This window comes from Lepidochelys kempii, chromosome 3 (genome assembly GCF_965140265.1).
Source record: "Lepidochelys kempii isolate rLepKem1 chromosome 3, rLepKem1.hap2, whole genome shotgun sequence".
NCBI classification, from domain to species: domain Eukaryota; kingdom Metazoa; phylum Chordata; order Testudines; family Cheloniidae; genus Lepidochelys; species Lepidochelys kempii.
This window is the reverse complement of record NC_133258.1, coordinates 125,899,852-125,914,774: the sequence shown is the minus strand read 5'-3', so window position 1 is coordinate 125,914,774 and position 14,923 is coordinate 125,899,852. Positions and strand designations below refer to the sequence as shown.

Here is a 14,923-nt window from a genome sequence, read left to right as displayed (position 1 = left end):
GGTTCACACTCTGCCAGTTTTATTGGCATGAAAACCATTGTCTGCACAAGTGTGCTGATGAACAAAATTACAGTTTATACTATATATGTTCGCAGGTATTTTCTGATCATTAACTGTCAGATTCAATTTGATATTTTGTGCAAAACAGACTTACATGGGGACTCTTTTTTAAATGATTGGGCCTGAGCCCCATTTACATTAAGACCCTCTTCCACTGCCAGGGCACAAGTGATTACAGCACAGGAACACCTACCTGCACTACAGGGGTGAAAGTAAGTCTAGTGACTTACCGGTACGGGGCTGGGCTGGGGCCGGCTCTGGCCCCCGGAAGCGGCGGGGCCTCGGGCAGAAGGGGTGGGGCAGGGGGAGGTCAGAGCCAGCCTTGGCCCATCCTGTACCGGCAAGTGCCTCCTTCCCCCTCCCTGGGGTAACAGCGGCAGCCGGGGGCTCTGGCAGCGGTTTAAAAGGCCCTGGGCGGTAGTGGCAGCCTGGGCCCTTTAAATCGTCCCCAGAGCCCTGCCGCCACTTCCCCAGGGCTCCAGCAGCAGGGCTCCGGGGACAGGGCTCTGACCGCCACTACTGCCCCAGGCCCTTTAAATCGTCCTCGGAGCCTGCCGGAGCCCTGGGGAAGCAGCAGCGGGGCTCCAGGGACGATTTAAAGGGCCCAGGGCTCGGCCGCCGCTACCGCCCAGGGCCCTTTAAATCGCTGCCCCAGCCCCACCGCTGCTACCCCAGGGCTCCAGCAGCAATTTAAAGGGCCGGGGGCTCCAGCCGCTGCCGAGAGCCGCAGGCCCTTTAAATTGCGCCTGGGGAAGCCGATCCACCCCGGTACGGCGCACCGGCTCTTGCTTTTACCTCTGCTGCGCGAGCTTTAATCTAGCTACCGAAGGTAACAGGAGTAGTGAAGATGTGGTGGCACAGGCTTCAGCATGGGCTAGCTGCCCCAGTACGGTCCCACCAGGGAACCCGGGGGCATGCTCAGGCTGCTAGCCCATGCTGGAGCCTGAGCTGCCACATCTCCACTACTCCTGTTACCTTCGGTAGCTCGGTTAAAGCTCGTGCAGGTACGCCTATGCGCACTACAGTCACACCTTAATTTGCAGAGTAAATGTATCCTTAGCCTACATAAGAATCAGGTCTAATATTTTTTTAATGGGTGTAAATGTGATCTGTTGCCACTTTAAGACCCCCTTACACTTCCAGAGAAGGGTAAAGGGGCCGCCATATAAATAAAAATCAAGCCCATCTACAGCAGTCCTTGTCCCAGGACCATATCTTTGCCCACTGAAATAATTTATTTTGTTAAGTAAAAGAGAAGGAAACAGTGAACAAACCCATGGTTCCCGTACATCCTTTGGGTCTGTTGAAACTGTAAACGAATTAAGCTTTTCTGTTGTGGTTTATTATGTTTATTATGTTATGTACTATGAAGCTTCTGTGTTGTGGGTCATTATGTCAGCCTTTTACTGTAACGTAATTTTAGCCTTCTAGTCACAATTAATCATCATAATAACTATATCTTAATTTAATGTGATTGATTATGTTCTAGCAATAAGTGAAATTATATTACAGAAGCCTAGGATTTGTATCAGTTACTGTTCAAATTTTATAGTTTCTTGTCATTGATGTGTATCCATTAGGATCCAGGTTATTCCCTGCAGTAAAGGGGTGTCTACTTGCTAAATTCCTGCAGCATAAATATATAATTTGTCCTAAATGTTTTGTGGACATCAAAAATGCTTGGACAAGTGTGATTCTAGGGTAATGGATTTTTGCTGGATAAGTGATTTGTGCAATATGAGGTTGCTTAGGATTAAAGAGTTTCAGATAAATATGTGTATGTGAATTTAAAAAGTATAATAAGCATTAGGTATCGTCTGCTTAAATGCAATAGGATAGGCCAGGAATAGCCAATAGACGGATCGTGAGCCACATCTGGGCCAGCAGATGCTTTTGAATGGACCCCAAAATATTTGTATTTACTTATTATCATTATTATTTTCTCTGAGTCCGGACGTTGGCTATACCTTGACCAAGAAATTTGGACCTTGACAAAAAATAATTAGCTACCCCTGGGGTGGGTTTTGAAGAGTTCCACTTTCTAAGAACCTATATAATAAAATTATATTACAGAGTGCTTCACTGTGTGAATTCATACGTCAATGATGAAATGAAAAAACGATGTAGTGAAGCTTGGACAGGGTCCACCTCCATTATACTTGTGTCCACCCAATGTTTAGGTGAATTCTTTGGTTTTATGAACACTCTAATCCCCAGATTAATGTGAACGATCTACTTCAGCATACTGTGGTGTCTGATAAAGAACCAGCTGGCTGTGTACCTACTGCAGGTACTAGGATGGGCAGGCCTAGGCCTACTCAAAACTAAAGGCCCACTCCCTAAGCCACGGTGGAGGAACCACAAGGCCCAGACCACAACTGAGTTTGAGAGAGAAAAAAGGATAATGCAGGGAGGGGAGTCAAGATTATAGGGCCAAAATGAGGGATCCAGAGGGGGACATCAAGCAGAGAATAGCATCCACCACTGCTCCAAGGAATACAAGGAGCCAGTGGACACGGCCCAGAGACATGAAGCAACAAGAGAATGGAAACAGTCCCCACAGTCTTAGAGAAGCCTCTCTACACCCCAACTCTGGTCAAGCTTCTTCCTCCTGCTCTGCTGGATGACCCTTTGACCAGCACCAGGAGGAGGTTGACAAGGAGGTCTCACGATTTTGGTGGGCCATGGATGGGGTGTGCAAATACAAGGAGGTGTAGGTGTCTGGAGGAGGCAGAAAAGGGGCTGCAGCCTGACAAACTCTACATAAATGTGTGCCAGGGTCTCCCTCTCGCTGCTTGGCTGTGTAGATCTACACTTGAAGGAGTATATTATACAGAAACTGTCTTAATCATAGGAGCACATTGTATGTCTAATGGGGTCAAACAGGAGCTTGTTTTACTGTTTCCTTTCTGCCATGATTCAGACCTGAGAATCACCTGTCCTGTCACTAATGACAAACCCAAACAGACAGTGCTATAAAGATGGCCTATATCTTGGTCATGATAATTCTGTTGCTGAGTTTTATTGAGGCTGCCAGAGAGAAATAAAAACAAATTACAAGCATAACCTGATTTTACATGCTGTCAGTTCTTCCTGAATGAGTTCTCCTATCTGGAAAATATTTGTTTATCAGTTTTGTCCCCAATAACTTACCAGTTGAATAATTTGCTACATCAGAAGTTGTTTTGTGTGGTCTAGGATAGAACAGACAACTAGGAGTCAGGATTGCTAGGTTCTGTTGTGAGCCAGATATTCCTGTGTGACTTTGTCACTTCATCTCTGTGTCTGTTTCTCTGTCTGTAAAACAAGGATTACAAAGCTTACCTCCCAAGGAGTACTGTGAAATTGAGTTAATTGATGTCTGTAAAGTACTTTGAGATCTTCTTATGAAAGATGCTATGGACGTGCAAAATGATTTTTTTTAACAGTTTGAGAGATCAATGTGCATTTGAGAGACTCAATGTGGGGAGATTAAAGTCACGTTTATAGACATACTAGCTAGTTGTGGTCAACTTTTGATGTTGCAAACAAAATAATTAGTGCAGTTGTTGAAGAAGAAATTGGCTGTGGATTATGCGCAGTAGTTAGCTTTTAAGTGGAAAGGCATAGGGGTCGTAGAATTTGGAGCAGGAGCTGAGTTCTCCTGAAGTTCAAGTGTGTTCAGATTTGGTTTTGATTTGGGCCTGTCCCCACTCTAAAATGTTCATTTCCTACTTTTTTATTGACCGGGTTTGTAAAACTGATGTGATGCACACGCCAGTGCAGCATCTGATTTTGCATGAGGCCTGGTGATTCAGTGTGAGCATTTGGAAAGAGAGAACTCTCCGATATGCTGAGAGATGAACAGCCAGCTCAGATAATTTTAAAAAACATACACGATCTTTCTCACACTCTGGAGATGGGTCTGACTCATTGTGTTTATTTCTCATCGATGTCAAAGCTAAGAATGATCCCTGATGAAGTACCTAGCAGCTGCAAGCTGGGCTGCACTAACCTCTGCAGCATTGGGCAGATCATATTTCCTCTTAACATGTTGGTTATATGCTGGCCTCCAAAGAACTGTTCAGAGCATCTCTTTCTCTGTTCATTATTCTTACTGCATTTCTAGGGAAAATGTTCAGACTGGGAAATGTTTACCTTGCTGGGTAATTCCAGGGCACTAAGGGCCATGAACAACTGGGCATGCCATGCCCATTTACATCAATTAACACTGCTATTGATGTCAACAGAGGTTGCACTCAAGAATCAAGAGTTCTATACCTGGCCCTAAGAGGATGTATGCTCTTTGCTCAGGTGAAACTGGATGTCCTACAAGTTTTCTACCAGGAGATACTTTAGTAAGGGAGGTTTAGCTGCTTAAGCTTTTCGTAGAAAAATACTTGCTTTGTAACTGAAGGAAGTATCGGAAAAACAATGAAAGGGGGAAAAATAAGTAGGCTAAAATAGCATGGGTTTTCGAATACTCATCTAGTTAAAATCCAGGGACAGTACCAGTAGCTATTACTGAGCCCTGTTATTTGCTTTGTTTAAAAATGTTCATAAGTGTTCATTTAAAAAATGATAACACAATGTGACTCTTTTTTTCCTTGCTATGACAGATTAATTATTGGGCTGGCTACCAGAGAATGTTGTATGGGTGTGTGACTCAAATGGCAGAAGATTTAAACTTTTTAAGACCCAGATCATTCCTTTCCATGGGTTTTAGTGAGATAGGGTCTCAAGGGAAAGAAATATCCCTGAAGATCCTTTCAGAGTAGTCAGCCCAGTTGGTCTATCCAAGGACAACCCTACATGCTCTCTCTCTCCTGCTCCGCATGGAATAGGGGGCTGCTCCAACCCCTAAACCTGCTAGATTTCCACCAGACCAGGAACCAGCTGTGCAGAGGCACCATACATCTGCCATTGCTCCAGACCTGTGGTTTCCCCCCACTCCGCTGATCCAGACAACACATCTCCATTCATGCTACTCTACACTCCTTCTAGTTGTGGCAATTCCCAGGCCTCAGGAGCAGGGTTCCAGGGGCGGAGGGGAATAGTTCAGTAGAACCTCGATTTTATAAACACCAATCTTATGAATGACCATCTTATATGAACCACTTTTCACTGCCAGGAGTAAAGAACCTCCATAACAATAGTGATGTTGATGAAGAACACGTTGACATCCCTTCACATTCCAATGGCTTCAGTGCCTTGTACTGAAGGACAAGAAGAAAGCCAAGCAGTCTGCCACTCTCCAACTTATGCACCATAGCTACTCTAATTTTAGATGTTCAATTTTATAAACTGTTCGATTGTCTGAATTCAGTTCCCAATTAGTTCATAAAGTAGGAGTTCTACTGTCCAGCCATAGGTTGTATTTTTTTCCCCCGGGGAATCTTCCCCAAGGCCAAAGGGAGAGCAGTGTCCCAATCTGCCCACTCCTTCTCACAGCCTGCCCAGCCCCTTTCCTCTCTGCATGGACCCCAGACTTGTGGAGTGCCCTCTGTTGTAATGGTGCTGTGGAAACGGCTGTGCAACAAGACTGCTGTGCAGGAGAGGGGAGATCCATGCATGGATGTTCCCCTCTGTGTTCAGATACAGGACAGGAGGCGGTGATCCACGCATATCAGAGTCTTGAGATGATGACGGAGACTATGAGTGTGTGACGGCTAATTTAGTGGGGTTTGCTGTTAGTGGTGACCTTCATTGCTGCAAATGTTGTACCATTATTCACTTTCTGATCTCTAGTTGTCCAACTCATGTAGCCATACCCTCGTTTCTTCTGCAGATTCCCCTGGTGTTCCTCCCAGTGCCAATGCTCATCATCTTTTTAGAGGATTCAGCTTCATTGCATCCAGCTTGGTGCAGGAGCCTTCACAGCCAGATTTGCACAAAATCACAGTTCATCCAATTGTGCAGGTACTGACACTTTGCATTATACTTCACGTTTGATGAGCAGATATATAGCTGCATAGAACATTTTAAACTACATCAGTCAATCAGCTTATCCATTCCATGTATATTTACATACAGCCCACAGTTTATCCATCCCTAGTCTATTTACATACAGCCCACAGTAGGTGCAAAAAGAGAGATATTCCAAAGGCTTTTAGTTTTACGTTCAACTTTCCTATTTACTGGCATAAAGAAAATGTGAATCATGCAATTTAATTACTGAAACAAAGTGCACTTCTAAATACCTGACACTGAGCTGGCTCAAGGGCATACGAATGGCCATACTGGGTCAGACCGGTGGTCTGTCTGGATCAGTATCATGTCTTCCAAAAGTGCCAGATGCTTCAGAGGAAATAACAGAACAGGGAAATTTATCAAGTGATCCATCCCCTGTCATTGAGTCCCAGCTTCTGACACTCAGAGGTTCACTGATACCCACAGAATCTGGTGCACATCCCTGACCATCTTGGTTAATAGCCATTGATGGACTTATCCTCCATGGATTTATGTAATTCTTTTTAACCGTGTTATAGTTTTGGCCTTCACAATATCCTCTGGCAGTGAGTTCCACAAGTTAACTGTGCATTCTGTGAAGACGTGCACTTCATCATTTTTTTTAAACCTGCTGCCTGTTAATTTCATTGGGTAACCCTTGGTTCCTGTGTTGTATGATGGGGTAAATAACACTTCCTTATTCATTTTCTCCCCACCATTCGTGATTTTATAGACCTCCATCATATCCTCCCCTTAGCTGTCTCTTTTCTATGATGAACAGTCCCAATCTTTTTAATCTCTCTTTGTATGAAAGTTGTTCCATCCCCCTAATAATTTTTGTTGCCCTTCTCTGTACTTTGTCCAAGTCTAATATATCTTTTTTGAGATGCATCTACCAGAACGGCACACAGTATTCAAGATGTGGGCATACCATGGATTTATATAGTGGCATTATGATATTTTCTGTCCTATTATCTGTCTTATCTATCTATCCTCAACACAACACACAGTCAACCTGTGGAACTCATTGCCAGGGGATGTTGTGAAGGCCAAACCAATAATGGGATTCAAAAAAGAATTAGATAAGTTCATAGTGGATAGGTCCATCAATGGCTATTAGCCAAGTTGGTCAGGGATGCAATCCCATGCTCTGGGTGTCCTAGCCTCTGACTGCCAGAAGCTGGTAGTGGACAGCAGAGGATGGGTCACTCAGAGATTGCCTTTTCTTTTCATTCCCTCTGAAGCACCTGGCACTGGCCACTGTCAGAAGACAGGATACTGGGCTAGATGGATCATTGCTGTGACGCAGTATGTCCATTCTTATGTTCTTATCCTTTTCCTAATGGCATAATGGAGAGTAGGACCTGCCCTTGTGTGGGCTACACAGATCTTGGATTCAGGGGCACAGGAGTAAGTGAGAACTGTGTGCAGGGCTGAATTAACCCATCACTGGGCCTGAGGCAAACATACACTTCTGGGTCCCTACTTTGTAACATGAATAAGAACAAACAGCCACTAACTGGAAAGAAGGGGGAAAAACACTTCAGTGACGTTCCCTTCCATACATGTGACTTCAGTAAATTCCCATCCCAGCCTGTTCCCTTACTGCTGTGGGGAAAGGAAGTGGTTTCTTTACCCAATACCCTCCTTTCTCCTTGGCTCTTTTGGGAATGGCAAAATGAGTATCAGTTGTGTGTGAGGACTGTTTCTGCCCACTTACCCATCTGTGCAAATTTGCACGTAAACTAAAAGAACTTCACACACTTGAGTGAGTAGCACTGCGACCACGTGAGCATTTCAATCTGGCACACCAGGTCTTTTCTGATGCACTTCCTGGGGAGTGCCCCTGTTTATGGGATCAGCTTTCATCCCGTTAATATTCTGTGTGATACAGTGAAGTATAATTTTTATATAGCTTGTTTTGTACAATAGTAGCACAAAACACTTCACCTGTAATTACTGAGGCTGGCCAGAAAACAAGAATTCCTATTTGTGAAAAATTTGGAGGATTCAGCATTAGGCTTCATTTCTTATTGGGCCAAAAATGAGACTTCAAAATTCTCTGTGAAAAACCAGACAGACAGACAGACAACCCCCAGAATAGCTAATATCCCAGTGGTTAGGGCACTCACCTGGCACAAGGGGGACCTAGATTCAAGTCTCTCTGCCCTAACTACCATCCTATTGAGTCAGTCTCAATTTCTCCTGTTGGAGCTGTTCCACTTTGTATAAATACTTAAATATTCATTGGGCCAGAGAGAGAGTGTGATTAATTTCTAATGGGAATTGGATCTTCAAATCCCAAATATGGCTAAAAACATCTCAGCCATTGTTTCTAGACATACAATTGTAGTTTACTGAGGAAGGACACCAATAAGGAAGGAGACACATTTATTTAGAAAGTGGCCACAACTTCATTGAACTGAACTTAAATAATTTCTAAGGATAATGGATCCTTGGTAGATGTTTGGACAAGGTGAGCTCAGCAATCCCTTTATTGTCACTGTCCAGGATTATTCTGTTTTTATGGTTCTATAATGTTTGTCTTTTGATTTCCCTTGTTTTGTCTTTCTCCACAGCAGTTACATGGGAACAATATTCATTTTACAGATGGATATGAGATCAAGGAGGACATAGGTGTTGGCTCCTATTCAGTATGCAAGAGGTGTGTGCATAAAGTAACAGAAGCAGAGTTTGCAGTGAAGGTAAGAAATCATCCTGGCAGATGCAAATATATGGTCAAGGCTGCTCCATTACATTTGGCATCAATCTGGCCACGGACTCATTTGTTTTTCAGAAGGATTAGATGTTGAGCTTTAAGGTTCATCCTTCTGATTTAGCCTCAACAAATGAAATTGCAGAAGGAAAGGACCTTTCATTCTCATACAGAATATCAAATCAGTCAGATTTAGATTATTGTTAATCGTTTCAGCCACTCTCCCTGCTACCTAGAGAATAGATTTGAACAGGATCTAAATTGAAATAGCCCCCAAATGAAGAAAAAAACGTTGTGAAGTATATTCCTTATAAATACAAACCACCTTTGTTTCTCATTCTCTGTGGTGTATTAAACTATGACACTTCCTTCGTATAATTCAAGATGTTTGGGAAAGAAATATGCTGCACTCTCATAGTCACCTATGATTAATCAGATTCCATGCCCCTTCTGTCTCGTTGGCATTCAGACACACTACCAATGCACAAAAGAGACCAACGTAGAGATCCAACAGAGAATCAAAATACTAATTAAATAGAATTCAGTTAGACATGAAAGAAAAAGCAAAGGGCTTCAGATTTGGTCGCGTAATCCTGTGAAAACCAAGTCACAAGGTACAGCTGCAGCAAAGAAAGCCAGCAAGGTGCAAGGGTGTATAAAAAGGGAATTATTTTCTAATAGGAAATAACGATCTCTCTGTATAATTCCTTGGTAAGATCACACCTGGAGTGTTAAGTTGCAGCATCTGTTGCCTGTATTAATTAAAGGATACGCAGGTATTAGAGATATCAGAAGATGAAACCCACAGGACTAGCTGATGGTCTGGAGGGTTTATCTTTGGAGGAAAAGTTCCAAATATTAAACATGTTTAGCATCCAGAAGAAAAATAGATTCTAACAAAAAAGCTCATGTATCAGAGAAGTAGACAATTACATGTTCTTTCATTAAGAAAAGGGGATAATGCATGATCATGATTTGAAGATGAAATCAATGGGACTATTTCCAGAGAGATCTGAGTCCTCAATGTGACTTAGGGTAGTAGAATGGCCCAATGATCCTGTATTATCTAGTGGAAACAGGTGCATAAATAAACATAAGGTAAAGGTGGATATTTACTTGAAATCAAATTGTGGTGTGTAGTTAAGTATGTTTGCTGAACTTGCAGTATATGAGGAACTCTAGCAAATTACCTGTCTTCTGAATATTTTCCTTTTGTAAGTTTCAAAATGGATTTGAAACTTAGTTTTGTTGTAAATTGTGCTTTTGCAGGTGAGATCAGGAGATGAGAGTTTCATGATAATTGAGTTTGTTGAGGTCATTGTTGAGGTAGCAGTTGATTACACAACCACATGCTGAAAAGGAGCATGGGCCTGTGTGAACTTGTGAGGTTTTCCATTTAAAGTGAATGGAGAAGTTAAAATTTTCCAGTGTCCACTGTTCTTGTCAACAGATGGTACTGGCTTGTAGTAGGAATAATTTTACTTTAAGGAAATTACATCTGTGCCTGCACAGAAACATGTTTTGAACCAAAAATGTATTTAATATTTTCTTTGTGTCAAATATTTTGATATATTTGGTAGTAAGCATGAAAACAAAGCTCAAAGGGCTAGATACCTTTAGGTACTACTAAGATCCTCAAAACCCCTGCTCAGCTGCCACTTAACTCTGTAGGTGCCTGAAGTCCCTTGGCAACTAAATTTCCATTGTTTAAGTCCCCTAGGGACCTAGCTTCTGCCAGCGAGCATACACACAGCTACCTTAATCTAGGTGCTCGCATGTCGATCAGATGCTTAAATCCCAGTGGGTTCCTCAAATTAAGCGTTTCCCCCACCTATGGGGCCCAAATCTGGGAGGTGTGCCCAGAGCACACCTAGCCCACACAAAAAGGCCAGAGGAGATGATGGCAGTGTCCCCCTTATAGTAGACTAGTCGTTAGCGTACTCATCCAAGACAGTGGAAAACCAGGTTCAGTTCCCCCCCTCTGCCTGATGTGGAGCAGGGATTTGAACTTGAGTCTACTTCCTCCCAAGAGAGTGCCTTGACCTGCAGGATGTTCTGGGGTAGGCCTCAGTCCTGTTGAAGCAGTTCCACTTTGTATAAATAATTAAATGATCTTTGGAGCTGGAGGACTGGAACCTCCAGTGAGTGCCCCAACCACCAGCCTAGAGAGTCATTCTCACTCTTTCTCTGGCGCAGTGTTAGCACTTAAGAGACTATTCCCCCAAGGACAGTGATATCAGCAGCAAAGGAGATAGGAACATGACTTTGTGGAATTACTGCAGGAAGATATGAATAATGTCACTGAGTGAATAATCTCTGCCAATTGCCCAGAGGACACAACACACTATGCTGCACAATCCCTGTTGGGACTTATTTACTATTTCTGTGTAGGAAAATAGATTCTCCAAATATTGAGTCACATTACTGAGACAGAATAACTCAGAGCTGCAGCCAGAAAATACACTCAATAAAAGGAACCCCTGCCTAATCCAGAAACAGTACATGTTTGTTAAAATGTATGACATTTCTCCCCTTTTTCCCACTATTGTTCATCTGCCTTCTCTATCCACATCATGCAACTAGCTGGGGCCATATTTATAAAGGTATTTAGGCACCTAAAGATGCAAAGAGGAGCCTAGAGGAATTTTTAAAAGCACCTAAGCAGCTTAGGCACCTAATTCACACTGGCTTTACATAGGAGTTAGGCACCTAACTCACTTAGGTGAGCTGGGTTTGTCTATGCAGGGGGGTTGTTATGCACTAACTTTAGTTTGTGCATATAAAAATGACCTGCGTCTATGTGACACAATTCTTAAAGGGTATTAACTGAATTACAGTTAGACATGGGTCTTGTCTGGCAAGCTGGGATGTGACTCTGCTGTGCACTAGCTGTCCATGGGCACCCTGCTGCTGCGCACTAAGAATTCCCTAATGTGCAATCAACTCCCATTTCAAAGCAGTGTCGCTCAAAGCACACTAACAAACTCTTAGTGCACGTCAGCAAGGTCCACATGGGCATTGACTGTGTGGCAGATTAGAATAAGGTAGATTTACACCCCTGCTTGCCACAAACTAAATGTTCATGTGGGCAAGCCCAAAAGCTCACTTATAAAAATGAGAGTTAAGTGGTTTTGAAATTTTTCCCCTGGGTCTTTTTTCCACCTCACTTCCAAGTTACAAAGAATTAAACTAAAATGGTTGCTAGAGGTTTATTGTTTGGTGTGCAGTTTTGCAATATAAATACAGGTAATGTCGCTCACTTCTCCGAGATCCCTGGGAAGGCACAGGCACAAGGAAGGGAATTGGAAAAATGATAATTTTACAGATCACTGCTGGTTCAATGCCTTCAAATATTGACGTGTTTGCAAAGGCAGGTATAGCAGATGTCTAGGGATTTTAAACAGCAGAGGTTTTGTCGAGCACATTTGCAAGGATTATATTGGTGTCATTGTACCAGTGATGTGAAAGAGTAAATGAAAATCAGGTCAATCTATTTAAGTTATCTCAGTATTTAGAGAAAGTAAGTCACTAAAGTAAAAGGAAAACGCTTCAGTGAGTGTGTGTGTGTGGGGAGGGGGGGGATATTGTACCAAAGAAAAAAACCATTGATATGAAATCCCCAAAACAGATTGAGAGCTTTGTTTCAGAGAAGAAAGGCAACAGCTGCACAACCAGAAGGGAGTAGCAAGTCAGACACTGGAAAACATTCCAGAGACTTGATAGAAGTCAGCACTCTTGGAGAAAAGTTTTCTTTGTTTAAATACTGTTGCTGATTTTCAGCTTTGATCGCTATATGCAAATAGCAATGATGATATGGGGCTAGATTCTCAAATTTGTCCATTTTCCACTGGCCAGAGCTAAAGTGAGACTGCAGAAGAGCTGGCTACCTCTCTCTGATTCTAGGGAGTGCTCTAAACTACATGGGTTGGTCCTAGCCCACAGGAGTTGTTACTCTAGCAGAGAATGGCCAAAGCAGAGTAGCGCTCCAGCGATGATCCCTTCTGCCCCAACATGCCACCTTCACCAGAGGCTGCAGATGTGGATGTACAGGAGCCCGCTACAGCAACTCCATGCCAGCTGTGGACTCTCCCATGCTGAAGGAATCTCTAGCTAGTAAAATCTGATGGCTTTCTGGCCCCTTCTTACTACTGGAGCCAATCAGAGTGACTGGATCATGGGAGAGAATCTGGCCAAAAAAGCATAAAGTACAGATGGGCACAAATGAACACCCAAGATCTGAACACCCCTACACCTTGAGGAAGTTGGATCTGGAAACTGCATCTGAACGTAATGACTTTATCCTATGTCTATAATGTGCCAAGCCAACACCCTGGCTCCAAACACTCCCCAGCTCTGAGCAGAGTCAAATTTTTGATATAGGGACAAATTTTACAGCATGGGTCCCTCTCTAGGATAAAATGACATTTACTTTTAGCTTGTAACACTGGTAATTAGTAAGCATTCTGTGGATGCATCCACCCCTGTATGTTTTGATATGGGCTGATTTGGGAGAAAGGTGCATTTTACTTAAGCTATACAGATACAATACAAATGGAGAGGCAGTGTCTACAAGCCATCAACAGAGAGAAGTTGATAACCCATCAGAGTGATGGGCTATTATTGCAGGGCCTGTGTACTCAGTCCCCCAAAATACATGTATTTGTGTGCTAATAACACTGAGTGAAGTGGTCTAGCTAAGAGAGTCCAAGTGGTGTATATCATAGTTAACCTTAGCTTCTCTTCTCCTTTCCATTAATGTTCATAGTTGTAATTTGCTGGTTTTCAGATGCTTGATCTAAGTAGACGTGAAAGCATATTAGTCTGAAGGCTAGAGAGTACTCAATAAAATGTAGTTCATTACACAATATTCTCCTCATAACCTGCAGCTATATCAGGAGTTTATTACTAAGTGCAGAAAGCACTGAATGACTACCAAGATAAATTTAGCCTTCCAACACTGTCTGGCAGGCTGATGCATTTGTTTGGTATTCTTTTTAAGGAAACAGGAATTTGTATGTCTTTATTTATTGAAGCAGAAAAAGGAAAAATATTCTGCCCAGAGGTCCTCAAGTCTGACTGATTGTTGAGGTGTCTGTATTATTTGGACTGTTTTGCCTGGCTCGCTCACTTGCTCTCTCTGAAAATGGGAGTCATCTGTCTGAAATGAAACAGATTGTAAACTCTTCAGGGGAGAGACCATGTTTATGTATATCTGTCCACGAGGCACCCACCACACTTGTGGACATGGAATAAATAAATTGTCCGCTAGGAAGTGTAATGAGAATTTCAATGGAAAATCTCAAGTTTGTTGTATCCTTTGGCACCAGTCTTGCCAGTTCCTAGAAGCAAGTGCCCACATAGAGCCCCCCCCACGATTTCAGCAGGGCTCTGGATGGGATCCAGGGTCCATCTGTGTGCTTAGTTTGCAAGAACAGGGCAATTTTAAGAAACTTTTTTTTTATTTAACAGTGAAACAGGTTTCACAGTAAATTGAACAAATCTAGCGTACAGTGTAACTGCATAGTATCAAATGTGATATGTTCCTGGAGCCAAGCAGTAACAAAAATAATGTTCAGTGTTAAACCTGATTAGGTAACAAGGGATGGGGATGGGATGGGCATGTATAGGCCAAATCCTGAGGTCCTTATTCAGATTTTACTCAGTCCTTTGTCATGCAAATGCCATTGACTTTACGGGGTCAGGGGTGGAAATGAGGACTGAGTAAGGATCTTGGGATTTGGCTCTGTATTTCCATCCCAGGGGCACTGTAGTATAGGACCCAACACTACTGGGGAGAGTTGGTATCAAGAACAAGTTTAGGTGCTGCCAGGGGTTCCCAAGAGCCCCATGTTTAAATTCTGCCACCCAGCTGGAGAGAAGGTTGGAATGATTTCCTTGTCTCCAATGTAATCTCCCTGTCTCTGAGTGTTAACTGCACCCTTCCAGAGATTACTTACAAAAATACTTATGAAGAAGAAATCTTTTGCCTAAAATCTTTAGAATGGACCAGATCACATCAAATGACAGGCATGTGTCCGTATTTCCCCAGGAGAAGAAATTCCCCACTCTCCCCCAGGCTTTTACCCCAGCTCTCCCCAACCCCCTTCATCAGACTATAATACAATGAAAATGATCAGTGTATGCCAGATATTTCTCAGGAGGAAAGTATGAAGATTTGAACATTTATAGCAGAGAGCAACTTAACATAAGTTTGTTGTC

The 14,923-nt window shown here is 42.8% G+C and overlaps 1 protein-coding gene across 8 annotated transcripts in view; it reads left to right on the top strand.

The window, feature by feature from the left end:
* RPS6KA2 (ribosomal protein S6 kinase A2) overlaps positions 1-14,923 on the top strand; it is a 476,285-nt gene that overhangs the window by 426,139 nt on the left and 35,223 nt on the right. For all 8 annotated transcript variants that reach the window (XR_012158128.1, XM_073337900.1, XM_073337899.1 and 5 more), the window contains 2 exons: positions 5,828-5,958; positions 8,568-8,693. Coding sequence is in view for 7 of the 8 variants with exons in the window: in XM_073337900.1 (XP_073194001.1) it covers positions 5,828-5,958; positions 8,568-8,693 (257 nt within the window). In the remaining variant the exon portion in view is untranslated. The remainder of the gene's footprint in view (positions 1-5,827; positions 5,959-8,567; positions 8,694-14,923) is intronic.